The sequence below is a fragment of the Pseudophryne corroboree genome, chromosome 2 (genome assembly GCF_028390025.1).
Source record: "Pseudophryne corroboree isolate aPseCor3 chromosome 2, aPseCor3.hap2, whole genome shotgun sequence".
Lineage (NCBI taxonomy): Eukaryota > Metazoa > Chordata > Amphibia > Anura > Myobatrachidae > Pseudophryne > Pseudophryne corroboree.
In genome coordinates, this window is record NC_086445.1 from 115,958,993 (window position 1) to 115,979,054 (window position 20,062).

At 47.5% G+C, this 20,062-nt stretch overlaps 1 protein-coding gene across 1 annotated transcript in view; it reads left to right on the plus strand.

The window, feature by feature from the left end:
- Positions 1-19,600, plus strand: part of XPO4 (exportin 4) — a 238,563-nt gene extending 218,963 nt beyond the window's left edge. The window contains exons 18-23 of the mRNA XM_063951629.1: positions 620-800; positions 2,169-2,287; positions 2,468-2,598; positions 3,563-3,680; positions 3,764-3,856; positions 18,178-19,600. Of these exons, the coding sequence (XP_063807699.1) occupies positions 620-800; positions 2,169-2,287; positions 2,468-2,598; positions 3,563-3,680; positions 3,764-3,856; positions 18,178-18,375 (840 nt within the window). The 3' untranslated portion in view covers positions 18,376-19,600. The remainder of the gene's footprint in view (positions 1-619; positions 801-2,168; positions 2,288-2,467; positions 2,599-3,562; positions 3,681-3,763; positions 3,857-18,177) is intronic.
- The last annotated feature ends 462 nt before the right edge of the window (positions 19,601-20,062 follow it).

Below are 20,062 nucleotides of genomic sequence, written 5' to 3' on the forward strand. Positions count from 1 at the left end.
ACATTCATTTTATTTCTTTATTTGCATGCAGGATAAATATTGGCTGCAGTGCAACATGGTTTAGCCAAGGTGCAAACTTACCTGCTTTTTCTGCTTTGCTTCCAAACCTTAATCCGCCTTATGACCCTTACGCTTATGACTCCTTACTTGTCACTTTGTAGTGTTCTTGTTACAGCTGCCTACCTGTAAATGGTGTTCAGCAATCTGTATGTTATGTACAACCCAACAGCAGGATTCAAAGTTCCTGTCTGAAAAATGATGGGAGATTTAGGTGATCATGTCTCGTTTAAAGGGAATGGTTACCTCTGAAATCCAGGGGATGCTGTTGACTGCTGGCTGGGTGGCTGCAACAAGAAAACTAAAATGTAATTATATTTAGGGCAATTAGCTTTATAGATCAATGTTAGTAAGGTGCGTTAGGTAATTGCTTGCATTCCATTCATGGTGGGATCAGAGGTGAGATTTTGGTCAGGAACTGGAAGATTTTTATTTTCACACTTTTTCAGCATAGATAGCTCACCTTTACACTTGTGTGATTGGTAAGCATTTGGTGGCAATATAACCCCTATGTCTAGACCTGTTTTAAGCATTATCATAACACAGAGAAATTCCTTTTCAGTCCAAAGCCATGAATCTGTATGAAGCATGCCTGACGCTGCTGCAGGTATATTCCAAGAACAACCTGGGTAGAAAGCGAATAGATGTAACTGCGGAGGAGGATCAGTATCAGGACCTCCTGCTCATCATGGAACTTCTCACTAATCTGCTGTCAAAGGAGTTTATAGACTTCAGCGACACAGGTAGGACTGCCGATTTAGGGCATTGCAAAGTTTATATAGATTTACATGGAATTTCTTAAGAATGGGAATAGCTCAGAGATCAGTGGTGGAAAAGATTTATTTTATTTTTAAGCTTTTTATGCAGATATCCATTATATAGGTCATTTATATAACCAGTAAGTTAATTGTTGTAGTTCACAGATTTTTATGCATATCAACGTGATTGCTGCGCACCACCACCTACAGTCACCTCGTGCGGCATTGCTAAACAAATCTTGAAGGTGTAGAGAGAGTTTGGGGTCATTTCTAGGTCTAATTTAGCATGTTTTCCACATAGTGCTCTAAATGCTGAAAACATAACGCTGATTCTATTCGCATCAATCATTTCTAACCATCATAAACCAGTCACTGAAGGTCAGATACAGGAGTTGGCAGACTCCGCCAAATCTGACTGGTCACTGGTCTGGTCAAACCGCTGGATCTGACCTGGCCACACTGAACTCTTTTTCTGTACCAGTGTAGCCATACCCGTCCAATTTAGCCAACTGGGGGGTAAATTTACGAAGATGGGAGTTCTATTTAAGATGGGATGTTGCCTATAGCAACCAATCAGATTCTACTTCTCATTTATCTAGCACCTTCTAGAAGATACCTGGAATCTGTTTGGTTGCTATGGGCACCATCCCATCTTAAGAAGAACTCCCATCTTAGTAAATTTACCCCTAGAGTTCTCATTGTTTGATTCTGCTCAGTTTGTACCACATAATGTCCTGCTACAAAGTCTGCCTAATTTGATTATATTATGCAAATGTGGAAAAATCTATACTATATGTTTCTCCACCAGCCTTGCATGTCGGTGCAATATGTGGGTTTACCATTAGGTGTCTGGAGACGAGTCAAAATTGACGCTCCATTTTACGTAACTATCTCCACCCCTTAGGATGAAGGTTTTTATACAATCATTGTCTCCTCAAATGCGTTTACAAACCTTGTACCCTGCTAATATATGGGGAATTTAACACACAAAATCAAATTGCACATCATGCAAGTACAAGCCTTCTCTCCCTATGATCAGCCCCTTAGCGTGGTGATTGGCTGGTGTGTATAGGGTATTGCCCTCTCCGGTTTTCTGTGGCTGACCCTGCCAGAGCTTGTAGCTTAGGGGCAAACGTACTAAGCCTTTGGAAAAAAATAAAGTACTAACCAATCGGCTACTAACTTCCATTTGGTCCAATTGGTCTCTCTTTAATAAGATACTCCTGATGCAATACACATGTACATCTAGTGTTCGTTTACATTGATGCCCATGATTTCAGCATGCTAGTGTTCTTTGTATAATGTTAGTACATTAACTCTGACCTATAAACTTGTAATTTATGTTGCTTTTAGATGAAGTTTTTCGACCGCATGAGCAGGGACAAGCAGCAAACAGACCGGTTTCTGCGGCAGATGTAGTTTTATATGGTGTAAATATTGTGCTGCCGTTAATGTCACAAGATCTGCTAAAGGTTGGTCTTCTGTATGATTGCTCATTATGAAATTGTTACCAAAGCCATTTACCTGATGTGTAACAGCTGTGCCAATGTGTTTCTGGCAACATACATAGCGTCTCAGCACTCCTTAGCTAGAGTTTGTCGTAGTGCAGTGCTGTTCTTTCTGTTAAAATGTGTTTTTTGTCATTTTCCCAGTTCCCGTCACTTTGTAACCAGTACTACAAACTGATCACTTTTATATGTGAGATTTTCCCTGAGAAGATTCCTCAACTCCCAGAAGACCTGTTCAAGAGTCTGATGTATTCTCTTGAGTTAGGGATGACCTCGTATCCTTTCTCGTTCTATAAATGTTTGTGGATATTTAATAAATTGTGTATGGTAAAATGTGGTGGCACTCAGGTCCTAAGTCATTAACACAGAGATTCGCTTTATAATCCTTTCCAACATTTCAGTGTTTATAGGAGCAAAACTTTCATCAGTTGTCTGCTCCCTGATGAAAGTGTTCCTATAAACACTGAAACATTGGAATGCTTTATGGAGTATGTTATTGACTTAGGATCTTCACGCTGCCACATTTTACCTTTTGTATATCGAATATGTAGTGTGGAGGGGAACGGGACCTAACATTCTGTGTGAGAGACGGATATAATCGCGTTATTTTTATAATAAAATGGCTCTGATTCAAGTCAGTGCCAACTGCACATGCGATGGAGTCTGCATGCAGAACATTGAGCAACTTCTTGCGGCTGAGTGAGTGTAACTGGGCATTGGCATATGGGGTAAGTGTGCAGTAGACGGAATTGTGGGCTGTTAAGTGGTGAGCGTAGGCAGAGATCGGTCTCATTTCACTGCTCTCTTGCACCAAGAATAGTCCTGGGTGTGACTGCACACGTGCATGTATAGAGGAGGTAAGGCTACATAGATGCAACCAACTCTGAATACAGATGGAGAGGCATTTATTTCCAAGCATGCAATGCAGCCGTAGATCCGAGAGCATTTTCATACGACTCTGAATCAGGCCCAGTTTGTGTTTTATATATGTAATTCATTCATATTATTATTACCAGTTATTAATATAGCGCACACACATTCTGCAGCACTTTACTGACACTATATTGCCCATTCACATCAGTCCCTGCCCCGGTAGTGCTTACAGTCTATTATATATTCCTTATCACATGGGCACATACTCACTAGGGTTCATGTCTTGTCAGGAGCCAATTAACATTGATTAGAGCAGCTTATATGTCTTAAAAATAAGAGGTTTTTTTTTTTAACTCTGCCACTAAGAATGAGCTCGGAGGTGTCCCAGCTCTGTCTGGAGGCATTAACCCCATTAGCGGAGCAGTGTGCGAAGGCCCAGGACACAGACTCCCCGCTGTTTGCAGCAACCAGGCACTTTCTAAAGGTAGGAGCTGTGACTTTCCCTTCAGGACAGTGGCTCTCTCATATGGTGGCCGATATCCTCACCCTGTTTCTTTCCCTTCACAGCTGGTCTTTGACATGTTGGTCTTGCAAAAACACAATACAGAAATGACGACGGCCGCAGGGGAAGCATTTTACACGTTGGTCTGCTTAAATCAGGTACGTCTTTATTCTGACAGATTTCTAACAATTAATGCAACAGATTTGTATGTGAAAATCACTCCAAGGAGTCAGACTCTTCCCTAAAGACACCTGTAGATGCCAAGGGGTATTCAGACCACCTAACACTGTAGAAAAGTCCAGCCCATGCAGGAGTTAAGAAAGTTACCTCCCCTCCTATCGCCTGATGCTGGTGCAGTTGAAACTGTGAATCTGACAGCGTTTAAAAGCCAAGAACGTGAGGTTGCATGGTTGTCATTCCTTGGCCAGGGTTCTGAAACTGTGAGTCCCACATTCTTGGCACTTATAGGAGCTTGTTCACATTTAGGCTCTGGAAGTGCATGTGAGCGTAGAGCATTTTCCACAATCAAACCAGAATCAGGTTAGAGCAGACACAGGAAAGATTGTTCCCACGTGGTCAACATTTGCTACGGTGTCCATTCCTTTTTAATAGTATAGCAGTAGTCAAACACATTTAGCCATTGTGTTTGTAGGAGAGAACAGAACCATATCTATATGGTAATGATTGAGGGAGAATTCGGTCTGGAACTTCAGATGGAATAGCGCGACAGATCAATAACCCTGCCTGGCGGCTTCTCGCTCCTGATTTCTTTAGCATGTTCTAGATTGCCTGCTGCTCAGAAAAGACTCAGGGTTTTCCACTTGTGTCCATTTGTCCTGAATAGTCTGCATAGCTTTGGCCTGATGGAAAAGTTCTCCATCTAAATGTTACTGCTAAACCCAGCCACTGATGTTCTATATTTGCTTACTAGCATTCAGTCCAATAACCTGCTGACCTTTTATCATATGCAGATCTGTAGCAGTGTGAAGTGGACAGGGGGATTTCCTTACGGGGGCACTGATCATAGACTTACAAAGATGCTTGCTGTATTTTTCGACTGTAACCTGCAAGTTGGCCGACAGGTGCTGTTTGGCCATTCCTTGCATTGCCTCTCTATACACAGAATTTCTGATTAAGTTGTTACAAGTCCGTAAAGATAATTGATCAAATTCCTGAACCATTTTCTTAAACTGCTTAATATGTTCTACTTGATTACCACAACTCTGCAGAGTTCACACAAAACTTACATGCGTTCTTTTTCTATACTTAACCCTCTGACCTCAAGCACAAATTGCTGTATGACTGGAGCTTATAGCCACCCGTTAGTTTATACACTTGTTATCTGGATGGTCTTAAAGTAAAGTATTAAACACCTGCTATCCAATACATTGCAAGGTTGTAAGCAGGGCCCTCTTACCTCCCTGTATGACTGTTCTTACCCAGTATCACCTATCTTTTATTACTGTTTGTAAAGTACAGTGGAATATGCTGGGGCTGTATTAACAAATATTGATAACAATGATGATAACAATGAAGAGTAGAGGGAGGTGGAGAGAATGTTATTGGGGGACTAGAAGTGTTGGTGGAGATGGGAAAGAAAAAGCAAGGTAATGCTGGGCAGTTAGTAGTAGGTAAATTGCAATAAAATGGTTATTCATATGTATGTTCCCATTAGGGAGGCCAATCCCGGGATTCTGGCCCAAAAATGCCGGGATTTGAATCCTGGGATTGGAGCCTCCAATCCCAGGTTTCACGGGATTACATTGCGCATGCGCACTTTGGCCGGGCAGCGCTGGGCACTATAGCACAGCACGGCCCGGGGTGGCACTGGCAGCGGGGTGTTTTTAAAGCTGATGCGGGCGGCAATGCGACATGAACAAACGCCGGAGTCATTTTAAATATAGCGCCGGCCGCCAGCCAACGGGAGCTGGCGGACCGACAGCCAATCAGGAAAGTGGTCGCAGCAGTGGCTCCTGATTGGCTGCCGTACTGCCCGTTCTGACTGGCTGGCGGCCAGTGCTACATTTGAAATGCCGCCGGCACGGTCAGTATTTGTTCATGCTGCATTGCCATTGGCGGCCTATAATAGTTTTAAAAACTAAACCCACCCTCCCTGCTCCGTACATACTCCCTCCCGCTCTACTCCCTACATCGCATCCTCCCTCCTGCACTGCTCCCTAAATCCTGCCTCCCGCTCTGCTCCCTACATCGCATCCTCCCTACATCACATCCTCCCTCCCGCGCTGCTCCCTACATCGCATCCTCCCTACATCACATCCTCCCTCCCGCGCTGCTCCCCTCATCCTCCCTCCCGCGCTGCTCCCCGCGTCCTCCCTCCCGCGCTGCTCCCCGCGTCCTCCCTCCCGCGCTGCTCCCCGCGTCCTCCCTCCCGCGCTGCTCCCCGCGTCCTCCCTCCCGCGCTGCTCCCCGCGTCCTCCCTCCCGCGCTGCTCCCCGCGTCCTCCCTCCCGCGCTGCTCCCCGCGTCCTCCCTCCCGCGCTGCTCCCCGCGTCCTCCCTCCCGCGCTGCTCCCCGCGTCCTCCCTCCCGCGCTGCTCCCCGCGTCCTCCCTCCCGTGCTGCTCCCCGCGCTGCTCCCCGCGTCCTCCCACCCGCGCTGCTCCCCGCGTCCTCCCACCCGCGCTGCTCCCTGCGTCCTCCCTCCTGCGCTGCTCCCTACATCGCGTCCTCCCGCGCTGCTCCCTACATCGCGTCCTCCCGCGCTGCTCCCTACATCGCGTCCTCCTTTGCTGTTCCCTACACACTTCTTCTCTGCCCTCCACTTACAATTTCTCTGATCCCTACTGCAATCCTGGGAATTCCGGGATTGAGCGTTTCTGCAGTGGGGTATACTGGTATTTCACAGGGAATAACATCGGGGTGTAGAGTTGGATCTTGATCCGAGGCACCAACAGGCTAAAGGTTTGACTTTTCCCAGGATGCACTGCACTGCCTCCTCTATAGCCCCGCCTCCAGGCAATGGAACTCAGTTTGCAAGTTGGTGCCGGCAGTGCAGGTCATTAACAGGGGGGGCTGCGCTAGGCAGCCCTGAAAAGAGATTTTTTAGAATACTTCAAGTGCCGCAGCACAAGCACTAGTTGCAGTGTATGTCATGTTGACATTCTGTGTTGCGGCTTCATTTTCTCCCTCAGCGGCACTGTATACTCCCGCGGCCTTGTTCCCGGGTACTTACAGCGGAGGTGCTCCGGTCATCAGGCACACATCACCGCTGCAGCTCTCCTGGATCGCGTGGCCGCACTTCAGGGAGGAGGTAAGAGGGTTCACCAGGTGGGACCCGCCGGTAAATCGCGATCTGGTCGCGGTCCCAGGAGACGGACTGCGCCGCTGGCGTTGACACTATATCCACCAGGGCAGGGAGCACAGGTCTGATTTACAAAAATCCGTTTGTTATAGGCTCCATAGTACCCCGTGGTGAAGTTCAGCAGAGGGGATAAGGCGCTGACCTGTAGCCCCTCCCCCAGCTCCAGGCGCCATCTACAGCAGGTGTTCCCGCCCTGGAGCTGCATCTCTCTCTCCCTCCCTCCCTGTCAGCGTTTGGGCGCCATTTCACATAGCTGCGCTGATCCTGGGACTGCTGGGCACTGTCTCCTCTGTAAAGCCACCTGCCTCATCAGCGCTGTACATTTACAGGACACTTACGTATTCTACATGTTGTTTAGACAGCGTTAGTTAAGAACAAGTGCACTACTATATGTATATTTAGTACAAGTATTCTGTGATATACATCCAGCGTTTACTGTGCATTGTTCTATCTGTATACATACATCTCTATATGTAGTATTACTAGTCCAGTGCAGTTTTATTGGTTATATGTAATAATTTCTGCATTGTACCTGTGACTGTGTGTGCCTCTATAGCTGCTGTGTGGTTTCTATTCTGTGTATCACACACATTGCTATCACTATATTCTGTACCCTGGGGGGCTAAGTGCATCAGGGTCTCGTATACCATATAGTGTTCCACAGGATATACTGTTTTGTATTTCTCTGACGTCCTAGTGGATGCTGGGAACTCCGTAAGGACCATGGGGAATAGCGGCTCCGCAGGAGACAGGGCACAAAAGAAAAGCTTTAGGACTACCTGGTGTGCACTGGCTCCTCCCCCTATGACCCTCCTCCAAGCCTCAGTTAGATTTTTGTGCCCGACCGAGCTGGGTGCAATCTAGGAGGCTCTCCTAAGCTTCTTAGGAAAAGTTAGTTTTAGGTTTTTTATTTTCAGTGAGACCTGCTGGCAACAGGCTCACTGCATCGAGGGACTAAGGGGAGAAGAAGCGAACCTGCCTGCTTGCAGACAGCTTGGGCTTCTTAGGCTACTGGACACCATTAGCTCCAGAGGGACCGAACACAGGCCCAGCCTCGGAGTCCGGTCCCAGAGCCGCGCCGCCGGCCCCCTTACAGAGCCAGAAGCAAGAAGAGGTCCGGAAAATCGGCGGCAGAAGACATCAGTCTTCACCAAGGTAGCGCACAGCACTGCAGCTGTGCGCCATTGCTCCTCATGCACCACACGCTCCGGTCACTGATGGGTGCAGGGCGCTGGGGGGGGGGCGCCCTGAGCAGCAATATAAACACCTTGGCTGGCTAAAATACATCACATATAACCCCCAGGGCTATATGGATGTATATTAACCCCTGCCAGATTCCTGAAAAAAGCGGGAGAAAAGTCCGCCGAGAAGGGGGCGGAGCCTATCTCCTCAGCACACTGGCGCCATTTTCCCTCACAGCTCCGCTGGAAGGACGTCTCCCTGACTCCCCCCTGCAGTCCTGCACTACAGAAAAGGGTAAAACAAGAGGGGGGGCACTAATTAGGCGCAGTATAATATACACAGCAGCTATAAAGGGAAAAACACTCTGGTGTTATCCCAACATATATATGGCGCTCTGGTGTGTGCTGGCATACTCTCCCTCTGTCTCCCCAAAGGGCTAGTGGGGTCCTGTCCTCTATCAGAGCATTCCCTGTGTGTGTGCTGTGTGTCGGTACGACTGTGTCGACATGTATGAAGAGGAAAATGATGTGGAGGCGGAGCAATTGCCTGTAATGGTGATGTCACCCCCTAGGGAGTCGACACCTGAGTGGATGAGCTTATGGAAGGAATTACGTGAAAGTGTCAGCTCTTTACAAAAGACGGTTGATGACATGAGACAGCCGGCTACTCAGCTTGTGCCTGTCCAGGCGTCTCAAAGACCATCAGGGGCTCTAAAACGCCCGCTACCTCAGATGGCAGATACAGACGCCGACACGGATACTGACTCCAGTGTCGATGATGAAGAGACGAATGTGACTTCCAGTAGGGCCACACGTTACATGATTGAGGCAATGAAAAATGTTTTACACATTTCTGATAGTACAAGTACCACTAAAAAGGGTATTATGTTTGGTGAGAAAAAACTACCTGTAGTTTTTCCTGCATCTGAGGAATTAAATTAAGTGTGTGATGAAGCGTGGGTTTCTCCCGATAAAAAACTGATAATTCCTAAAAAGTTATTGGCATCATACCCCTTCCCGCCAGAGGATAGGGCACGTTGGGAAACACCCCCTAGGGTGGATAAAGCGCTCACACGCTTGTCAAAACAGGTGGCACTACCGTCTCCTGATACGGCCGCCCTTAAGGAACCTGCTGACAGAAAGCAGGAGAATATCCTAAAATGTATATACACTCACACGGGTGTTATACTGCGACCAGCAATCGCCTCAGCCTGGATGTGCAGTGCTGGGGTGGCTTGGTCGGATTCCCTGACTGAAAATATTGAAACCCTGGATAGGGACAGTATATTACTGACTATAGAGCATTTAAAAGATGCATTTTTATATATGCGTGATGCACAGAGGGATATTTGCCGACTGGCATCAAGAGTAAGTACGCTGTCCATATCTGCCAGAAGAGGGTTATGGACGCGGCAGTGGTCAGGTGATGCTGATTCCAAAAGGCATATGGAAGTATTGCCTTATAAAGGGGAGGAGTTATTTGGGGTAGGTCTATCGGACCTGGTATCCACGGCAACTGCTGGGAAATCCACATTTTTACCCCAGGTAGCCTCTCAACATAAAAAGACGCCGTATTATCAGGCGCAGTCCTTTCGGCCCCATAAGGGCAAGCGGGCGAAAGGCTCCTCATTTCTGCCCCGTGGCAGAGGGAGAGGAAAAAGGCTGCAGCAAACAGCCAGTTCCCAGGAACAGAAGCCCTCTCCCGCTTCTGCCAAGTCCTCAGCATGACGCTGGGGCTCTACAAGCGGACTCAGGCACAGTGGGGGCCCGTCTCAAGAATTTCAGCGCGCAGTGGGCTCACTCACAAGTGGACCCCTGGATCCTTCAGGTGGTATCTCAGGGGTACAAATTGGAATTCGAGACGTCTCCTCCTCGCCGTTTCCTAAAGTCTGCCTTACCGACGTCTCCCTCCGACAGGGAGGCGGTATTGGAAGCCATTCACAAGCTGTATTCACAGCAGGTGATAATCAAGGTACCCCTCCTGCAACAGGGAAAGGGGTATTATTCCACGCTGTTTGTGGTACCGAAGCCGGATGGCTCGGTGAGACCTATTTTAAATCTAAAATCTTTGAACACTTACATAGAGGTTCAAATTCAAGATGGACTCACTCAGAGCGGTGATCGCGAACCTGGAAGAAGGGGATTATATGGTGTCTCTGGACATCAAGGATGCTTACCTTTATGTCCCAATTTACCCTTCTCACCAAGGGTACCTCAGGTTTGTGGTACAGAACTGCCACTATCAGTTTCAGACGCTGCCGTTTGGATTGTCCACGGCACCCCGGGTCTTTACCAAAGTAATGGCCGAAATGATGATACTCCTTCGAAGGAAGGGAGTTTTAATTATCCCTTACTTGGACGATCTCCTGATAAGGGCAAGATCCAAGGAACAGTTGGTAGTCGGAGTAGCACTATCTCAAGTAGTGCTGCGGCAGCACGGTTGGATTCTCAATATCCCAAAATCGCAGCTGATCCCGACGACACGTCTTCTATTCCTAGGGATGATCCTGGACACAGTCCAGAAAAAGGTGTTTCTCCCGGAAGAGAAAGCCAGAGAGTTATCCGAGCTAGTCAGGAACCTCCTAAAACCAGGCCAAGTATCAGTGCACCAATGCACAAGGGTCCTGGGAAAAATGGTAGCTTCCTACGAAGCAATCCCATTCGGCAGATTCCACGCAAGAACATTCCAGTGGGACCTGCTGGACAAATGGTCCGGATCGCATCTTCAGATGCATCAGCGGATAACCCTGTCCCCAAGGACAAGGGTGTCCCTCCTGTGGTGGTTGCAGAGTGCTCATCTTCTAGAGGGCCGCAGATTCGGCATTCCGGACTGGGTCCTGGTGACCACGGATGCCAGCCTGCGAGGCTGGGGAGCAGTCACACAGGGAAGAAACTTCCAGGGTTTGTGGTCAAGCCTGGAGACATCACTTCACATAAATATCCTGGAGTTAAGAGCCATTTACAATGCTCTAAGCCAAGCAAGACCTCTGCTTCAAGGTCAGCCGGTGCTGATCCAGTCGGACAACATCACGGCAGTCGCCCACGTAAACAGACAGGGCGGCACAAGAAGCAGGAGGGCAATGGCAGAAGCTGCAAGGATTCTTCGCTGGGCGGAAAATCATGTGATAGCACTGTCGGCAGTGTTCATTCCGGGAGTGGACAACTGGGAAGCAGACTTCCTCAGCAGGCACGACCTCCACCCGGGAGAGTGGGGACTTCACCCAGAAGTCTTCCACATGATGATAAAGCGTTGGGAAAAACCAAAGGTGGACATGATGGCGTCCCGCCTCAACAAAAAACTGGACAGGTATTGCGCCAGGTCAAGGGACCCTCAAGCAATAGCTGTGGACGCTCTGGTAACACCGTGGGTGTATGTGTTCCCTCCTCTGCCTCTCATACCCAAGGTGCTGAGAATTATACGGCGGGGAGGAGTAAGAACTATTCTCGTGGCTCCGGATTGGCCAAAAAGGACTTGGTACCCGGAACTTCAAGAGATGCTCACAGAGGACCCGTGGCCTCTACCTCTGAGAAGGGACCTGCTCCAGCAGGGACCCTGTCTGTTCCAAGACGGCTGCGTTTGACGGCATGGCGGTTGATCGCCGGATCCTAAAGGAAAAAGGCATTCCAGACGAAGTCATCCCTACTTTGATAAAAGCCAGAAAGGATGTAACCGCAAAGCATTATCACCGCATCTGGCGGAGATATGTTGCGTGGTGCGAGGCCAAAAAGGCCCCGACAAGGGAATTTCAACTGGGTCGATTCCTGCATTTCCTGCAAGCAGGAGTGTCTATGGGCCTAAAATTAGGATCCATTAAGGTCCAGATTTCGGCCCTGTCGATTTTCTTTCAGAGAGAACTGGCTTCAGTGCCTGAAGTCCAGACGTTTGTTAAGGGAGTGCTACATATACAGCCTCCTTTTGTGCCTCCAGTGGCACCCTGGGATCTGAATGTTGTTTTGGGTTTCCTAAAATCACATTGGTTTGAACCACTCAACACTGTGGACTTAAAATATCTCACATGGAAAGTGGTCATGTTGTTGGCCCTGGCTTCAGCCAGGCGTGTGTCCGAATTGGTGGCTTTATCCTGTAAAAGCCCTTACCTGATTTTTCATACGGACAGGGCAGAATTGAGGACTCGTCCTCAATTTCTCCCAAAGGTGGTTTCAGCGTTTCATCTGAACCAGCCTATTGTGGTACCTGCGGCTACTAAGGACTTGGAGGACTCCAAGTTGCTGGACGTTGTCAGGGCCCTGAAAATATATGTTTCCAGGACGGCTGGAGTCAGAAAATCTGACTCGCTATTTATCCTGTACGCACCCAACAAACTGGGTGCTCCTGCTTCTAAGCAGACTATTGCTCGCTGGCTTTGTAGTACAATTCAGCTTGCGCATTCTGTGGCAGGCCTGCCACAGCCAAAATCTGTAAAAGCCCACTCCACAAGGAAGGTGGGCTCATCTTGGGCGGCTGCCCGAGGGGTCTCGGCTTTACAACTCTGCCGAGCTGCTACTTGGTCAGGGTCAAATACTGTTGTAAAATTTTACAAATTTGACACCCTGGCTGAGGAGGACCTGGAGTTTTCTCACTCGGTGCTGCAGAGTCATCCGCACTCTCCCGCCCGTTTGGGAGCTTTGGTATAATCCCCATGGTCCTTACGGAGTTCCCAGCATCCACTAGGACGTCAGAGAAAATAAGAATTTACTTACCGATAATTCTATTTCTCGTAGTCCGTAGTGGATGCTGGGCGCCCATCCCAAGTGCGGATTATCTGCAATACTTGTACATAGTTATTGTTAACAAATCGGGTTATTGTTGTTGTGAGCCATCTATCCAGAGGCTCCTCTGTTATCATGCTGTTAACTGGGTTCATATCACAAGTTGTACGGTGTGATTGGTGTGGCTGGTATGAGTCTTACCCGGGATTCATAAATCCTTCCTTATTGTGTACGCTCGTCCGGGCACAGTATCCTAACTGAGGCTTGGAGGAGGGTCATAGGGGGAGGAGCCAGTGCACACCAGGTAGTCCTAAAGCTTTTCTTTTGTGCCCAGTCTCCTGCGGAGCCGCTATTCCCCATGGTCCTTACGGAGTTCCCAGCATCCACTACGGACTACGAGAAATAGAATTATCGGTAAGTAAATTCTTATTTTTTCACTGTGTGTTTCAGTCACCCCATACCGCTTAAATCCTCTGTTTGTGCTCTGCATTTGCGGTCACAGCACGGGGTTTTTGTCAGGTATTGTGTTTTGTCCGGCTATATTGTACTGTTACGCCCTAAGACTACATTCCCAATAATGTCTGCTACACAGGGCGGGAAATCCGCAGACGCTCCTGCATCATGCAGTGCTGGCGCCCCGAATTTACCTGAGGAAAGGATTTCAGCTGAGAGTTCAGGTACTGGGTGCTCTGCACTTTCCAGTCTGCCTGCAGCTCGTGGGCAGATACTCTGTCAACCCAGTTACAGCAATTAAATCAGTCCTTGGTTAAGCACATACAAACCTAACCCTACTGGCTATCAAGCGGATTTTCCAGATTGATGATGAGATTGAACCTCCTGCTACATCAAAGAAACCTGATAAGTTTAAACGTCAGAAGATTGCTAAAGTAGTTTTACCTCAGTTTTAAAGTAGTTTTACCTCATTTTTAAAGTAGTTTTACCTCATTCTGACCTCTTAATTGCCAGGAATCCTGGTCATCTCCAGGAAATAAATTTTCTCTGTCTAAAAGGATGTTGGCTCGTTATCCTGTCGCTGCGGAGTAACAAGTGGGAAACTCCACCGCCGGTGGACTCTCATGTCGCCCGTCTAGTTGTGTCTTCTACTCTGCCTGTCACCACTCTCACTTCACCGATGGATAAGCGTGTGGAGGGATGCCTGAAGTCTATCTACACACTTACCGGTGCTTTACATAGACCCACTATGGCAGCCTCTTGGGCTGCAAAAGCTATTGAAGCATGGGTTCAGGCAATTGAGGATTAGCTACCTCTAAATTTTTCTGATACTGCCAGACAATATCTGTCGTATATTACCACAGCCTCTCGTTATATTCAGGAGGCGGCCTCAGATGCCGGTGTAATGGCGGCCAAGACGTCTACTACGTCTATCCTGGCTTGCCGGATTTTGTGGTTAAGGTCCCGGAAAGTGGACTCCAGATAGACCTTGGAGGTGCTCCCTTTTAAGGGGGAATTACTATTTGGGGAGGACCTGAACAAGATAGTGACTGACTTGGCAACAGCTAAGACTGCTTTTCTCCCAAGTACTAATCCTTCTGCTCCGAAGGCTAAGAGTACCACTTTTCGTTCCTTTCGACCTCCAGGTAAAGCAAAGGGTCAGGCATATCCGAGACAGGCTCGTACTTCCAAAACCACCAAGCCCAAGTCTAAGCAATCTTGAGACGTCCGTTAGCCTCCTTCCAAAAAGAACAAGCCTGCAGCATGATGGGGCGGGCCTCCCCCTGGGGGACGCCTGGGTGGGAGGCCAACTTTTTTGAAGTTCGCCCAGGCCTGGTTAAGGACCATTTCGGATGCCTGGGTGCGGGAAGTTGACTCTCACGGGTACGCCCCCCCAATTCTGCTCGACGGTTATCCCTTCGGATCCGCTGAAAGCACAAACTCTACACTTGGGTGTACAATCTCTCCTTGATACTGGAGTGATTGTGCCGGTACCTCTGTCTCAAAGAGGCAGGGGTTACTATTCAACGCTGTTTCTAGTCCCGAAACCAAATGGGTCCTCCCGGGCCTATACTCAAACTCAAATCTTTGAACAAATTTGTGAGGGTATCCAAATTCCGTATGGAAACTCTGCACTCTATTGTACTGGCTATGGAGCCCAAGGACTATATGGTATCCCTGGTCACACAGGATGCTTACCTGCACATACCTATTGCCATGTCACATCAGCAATATCTGCGGTTTGCTATTGGCAACCTACATTATCAATAAAAAGGCCTTGCCTTTTGGACTGACCACGGCTCCTCAGATCTTTACCAAGGTCATGGCAGTCATGACAGCTCTTCCTCGCCGTCAGGGTGTCAGGATCATGCCGTATTCTGGGCGACTTGCTGATCATGGCCAACTCCCCAGAGTTTCTCCTCAGTCATCTGGAACTGACAGTCCAATTCCTACAAGCCCACGGGTGGCTCATCAACTAGACGAAGTCCTCGCTGGTTCCTGCTCAGGGCATGGTGCACCTGGGGTCATTGCTGAACACTTACAATGAACGATTGTTCTCGTCTCCAGAGAAAATCCTGAAACTTCAGGACAGGATCAGATACTAACTTTCTCACCAGAGTGTGTCAATACAGTCGGGGATCCAAGTACTAGGCCTCATGGTGTCTGCATTTGACATGGTAGAGTTCGCTCAATTTCATTCCCGCCCTCTGCAATGGTTAATCCTTTCCAAGTGGAACGGCCTGCCTCACTGGATCAGCTCTCAAATGATCTCCTTGACTCCGGAGGTTCGTCTGTCACTGAGCTGGTGGCTACAGGACCAACAGTTCAGCAGGGGCCGTCCCTTCTGGATCTCCAACTGGGTCCTCCTAACAATGGACGCCAGTTTGCAGGGTTGGGGCGCAGTGTTGGAGCAACACTCTCTCTAGGGTCGGTGGACCAAGGAGGAATCTCTCCTCCCGATAAACATTCTGGAATTGCGTTGACACTGGCCCTGCTTCTAGTACAGAACAGGCCAGTTCAAGTGCAATCAGATAACGCCACCACGATGGCATATATAAATCATCAAGGTGGCACTGGAAGTCGCATGGCAATGATGGAAGTGTCAAAAATTCTCCAATGGGCGGAACGCCATCTGCCAGCCATATCGGCAGTGTTCATTTCGGGAGTCCTCAACTGGGAAGCGGACTTCCTCAGTCGTCACGACGTGCACGCCGGAGAGTGGAGTCTTCATCCCGAAGTCTTTCAATTCCTAGTGGACAAGTGGGGCCTACCAGATGTAGACCTGATGGCGTCTCGATAAAATCACAAGGTTCCGGTCTTCGGAATAAGGACAAGGGATCCTCAAGTGGCGTTCGTGGACGCACTAGCAATTCCATGGAACTTTCGGCTGCCATATGTGTTCCCACCAGTGTCACTCCTGCCCAGGGTAATACGGACGTTCAAGCAAGGAGGAGGAGTACTAATTCTAGTCACTCCAGCATGGTCCGGACGGCATTGGTTCTTAGACCTGCGGGGTCTCTCGATAGAGCGTCCTCTTCTATTTCCTCAACACCCAGACCTCCTCGTTCAGGGCCCTTGTGTCTACCTGGACCTGGCTAGACTGGCTTTGACAGCGTGGCTCTTGAAGCATCACTCCTGAGAGCAAAAGGATTCTCTGAGGCGGTCATTCAAACTATGTTGAAAGCCTGTAAACCAGCTTCGGCTTGTATTTATTACAGGGTCTGGAATTATTACTTCACTTGGTGTGCTGCTAAGAATTATGATGCGTATACTTTCAAAACTTCAAGACTTTTGGCTTTTCTCCAGCAAGGCCTAGACTTGGGCCTTCGTCAGGCCTCCCTCAAGGTTCATATATCTGCCTTGTCGGTGTGGTTTCAGAGAAAACTTGCGTCTCTTCCTGACGTTAACACTTTCAATTAGGGTGTTCTACGGATTCAGCCTATGTCCCTCCTGTGGCTCCATGGGATCTGTCTGTTGTATTGAATGCCCTGCAAGAGTCTCCATTTGAACCTCTTGAGTCTGTGGACCTTCAATGCCTTATGCTTAAGGTCGTTTTTCTGATTTTTCACCGTGACCGGGCTGTTCTTCGAACTCGCCCTGGTTATTTGCCTAAGGTGGTGTCATCTTTTCACTTTAACCAGGAGATTGTGGTTCCAGCCTTCACCTCTTCTGGTCTATCCTCCAAAGAAAAATCTTTGGATGTGGTATGGTCTCTCCGTGTTTATGTGGAGAGGACTGCCTCCATCAGGAGGCCTGATTCCCTTTTTGTACTTTTTGATTTTCATAAACGTTGCTGGCCTGCGAATAAGCAGACCTTGGCCAGATGGATTAGAATGGTGATTGCACAAGCTTATGCGCAGGCTGGGCTCCCAGCTCCTGCTGCTATCAAGGCCCATTCTACTCAGTCGGTTGCACCTTCTTGGGCAGCCCGCCGTGGTGCGTTCGCAGAACAATTGTGCAAGGCGGCTACGTGGTCCTCTGTGTCCACGTTCATCAGGTTCTATGCCTTTGATAATTCCGCCTCCCAGGATTCTTCCTTTGGACGCAGGGTTCTTGTGCTCGCTACAGTGTGTCCCATCCCATGAGGAACTGCTTTAGGACATCCCCGATGTTATTCCCTGTGGAATCCCAGTGTGCCCCGCTGCAGAAAAGGAGATTTATGATAGACTTACCATGGTTAAATCTTTCTGCGAGGTACACTGGATTCCACAGGTGACGTACTTGGCTTCTTTGGGTTTGTATGTCATTAGCCGCTGGTACCTTCTCCTGTGGTGAGAATGTGGTTCTATGTGGCTAACATCTACCGTCTCTATTTTACCTGCTACTGCATTGGACTGGTTAAGGAAACTGAGCTCCAGTGCATGGAGGCTGGGCTATAGAGGAGGCGGTGCAGTGCATCCTGGGAACAGTCAAAGCTTTAGCCTGTTGGTGCCTCGGATCAAGATCCAACTCTACACCCCGATGTTATTCCCTGTGGAATCCAGTGTACCTCGTACAAAGAGTTTTAACCATGGTAAGTCTACCATAAATCTCCCTTTTTTCAATGCCGGGATTGAAAAAAATGGCCCGGGACTGGCCTCCCTATTTCCCATATATTTTAAATCTGCATCATGTACAGGAACTGCAGCTGAGGAGAGTTAAATACTTTCAGTAATGTGTCTTCATTTTATTTGCAAATGGTCTCATGTCCATTAAAACTGCCTTTACCGCTGGTGAGCCACAGACTGTCTTCCTTTGGTAACTACCAATCCAGTTGGTATACATTCCAAATGTCAGAAATTATGGATTGATTTTGTTTTCTCTTTTCTCCTTACAGGCGGAGTATGCAGAGTTGGTAGAAACACTATTATCCAGCCAACAGGATCCTCTCATTTACCAGCGCTTAGCTGATGCCTTCAACAAACTAACAGCAAGCAGTACCCCTCCCACTCTTGACCGAAAACAAAAAATGTCCTTCCTGAAGAGCTTGGAGGAGTTCATGGCCAACGTTGGTGGTCTCCTCTGTGTGAAATGAGAGGGCCAAAGTCGAAACACTCTCTGCAAAAATGCACTGAACCTGCTGATGGCTGTCCCAACCCCTGCTCCCCAGGCTTACATATGCATCTCTGGGTGGTATTAAAGAACACTTATTTAAGTTAATAGGGGGAGGGGGACCCTACAAGATGCATCAGCTGTTGAACTGTACATGAAGCACAGTGTTGTGCTGTAACGGATGAATGGGTAAACCTATTTTTTTAAGAAGTTTCCACATGCCTGCAAACAGATAATGGGCACACCTGTTCTTTGCAGTGCCTTTTCCCTTCCATCGCCCTCTGGCCAGAAGTGTGCATTGCCTGACAAATGGTTTTTATAGAATATTTTTCCATTTTCTTTGAGAAAAATGTTAGACTGAATGTGCAATCGATGCTGTCGTACAGAGGTGTCTACACACGTGTCCTCCCTCTTCATCTCTCTTCTTCCCGCAGCCACTACCTTTCCTTGGCTTCTGATTACGTCAATACACCAAATGGCATTTTTTTTTTTTTTTTAAACAACAAAATGTATTAAAAACATTGTGGGATTATTTTTGTGTACGTGAACCAAGCATTGCATGTTTTTATATATATTTTTTGTTTCTTATTTGCGGGGCAGGGGGGTATTTTTATTTTATTTTTTCCCTACCCGGTTTCGTCCTGAAGTCCAGAAAGAAAAGAGAAAAATATATATATTTTTTTTGTTTTAGAATTAATTGAATTGTCACCATTTCATTGCCTTACAAAAATGAGGAGAAAAGAGAATTTGTATGTGTGTGTATATAATATGTATATGGGTTTTGGTGACCCACCCAAAGCTGATTTTAGCACTCTACACAGTGTGTTTCTGGCCTTCAGCACCTATGTAGAACATACAAACCATGCACTGTTTTCTGGGGGTCATCTGGATGAACGTGTCATGCGAGTATATGTTGGAAATGTTTTGCACACCCCAGGCACGGCTATTAATTGTTTTTCTTTTCTCTCGTTTGTTTTTTATATAATTTTATTAAACTCTCCGTTGGACTGTTAGTTTCAGCAATACAGATATGAGAGGGTGTAAAGTGCCGATTTGTACACGATATTTTTTTTTTATTATTTTTTTTTGTTTCAGTTGGGGCATTAGGTGATGCAAATTATGCTGTCTGGTCATATGTTTCCAGTGTGTCAGTTTCTTTTCTTTTTTTAAATTTGTATAAAATGTACAGTATAAACAGCTCAAATTCTTCCGTTGTGTTTGTATCTTTAGGCAAGTGCATCTTCATTCACTCGTGGCTATTTATATTTATACTGTTGTACGTCCGTTTTTAGTGGCTTTGGCTAAGACATGAGCAGCATGCAGCCAACCACTAGATGTAAGGAACTCGTTCCCAGACCCTCAAACCCTTTTCTAAAACAATCCTCATACTGAAGCAGTCTGATATTCCATACATAACCGCAATCAATATGGATTTCGCCAACTTTTCTATCAAAATAGTGAGTTGTAGAACTTTATAATCAACCATACACTGATAAAATTATATTCCACGAAATAGGATAAAGGCTTTCTCTTTAGTATAACACCTATTAATCCATGCACATATATCTCCTGTCTACGGATGCTGTCATTTCCTGAGAGTAATCCCCCATGTACTGAAATAATAAGTGCTAGCCCCCCTTGCAGCTTGTCTCATTTGTATTCAGGGTTTG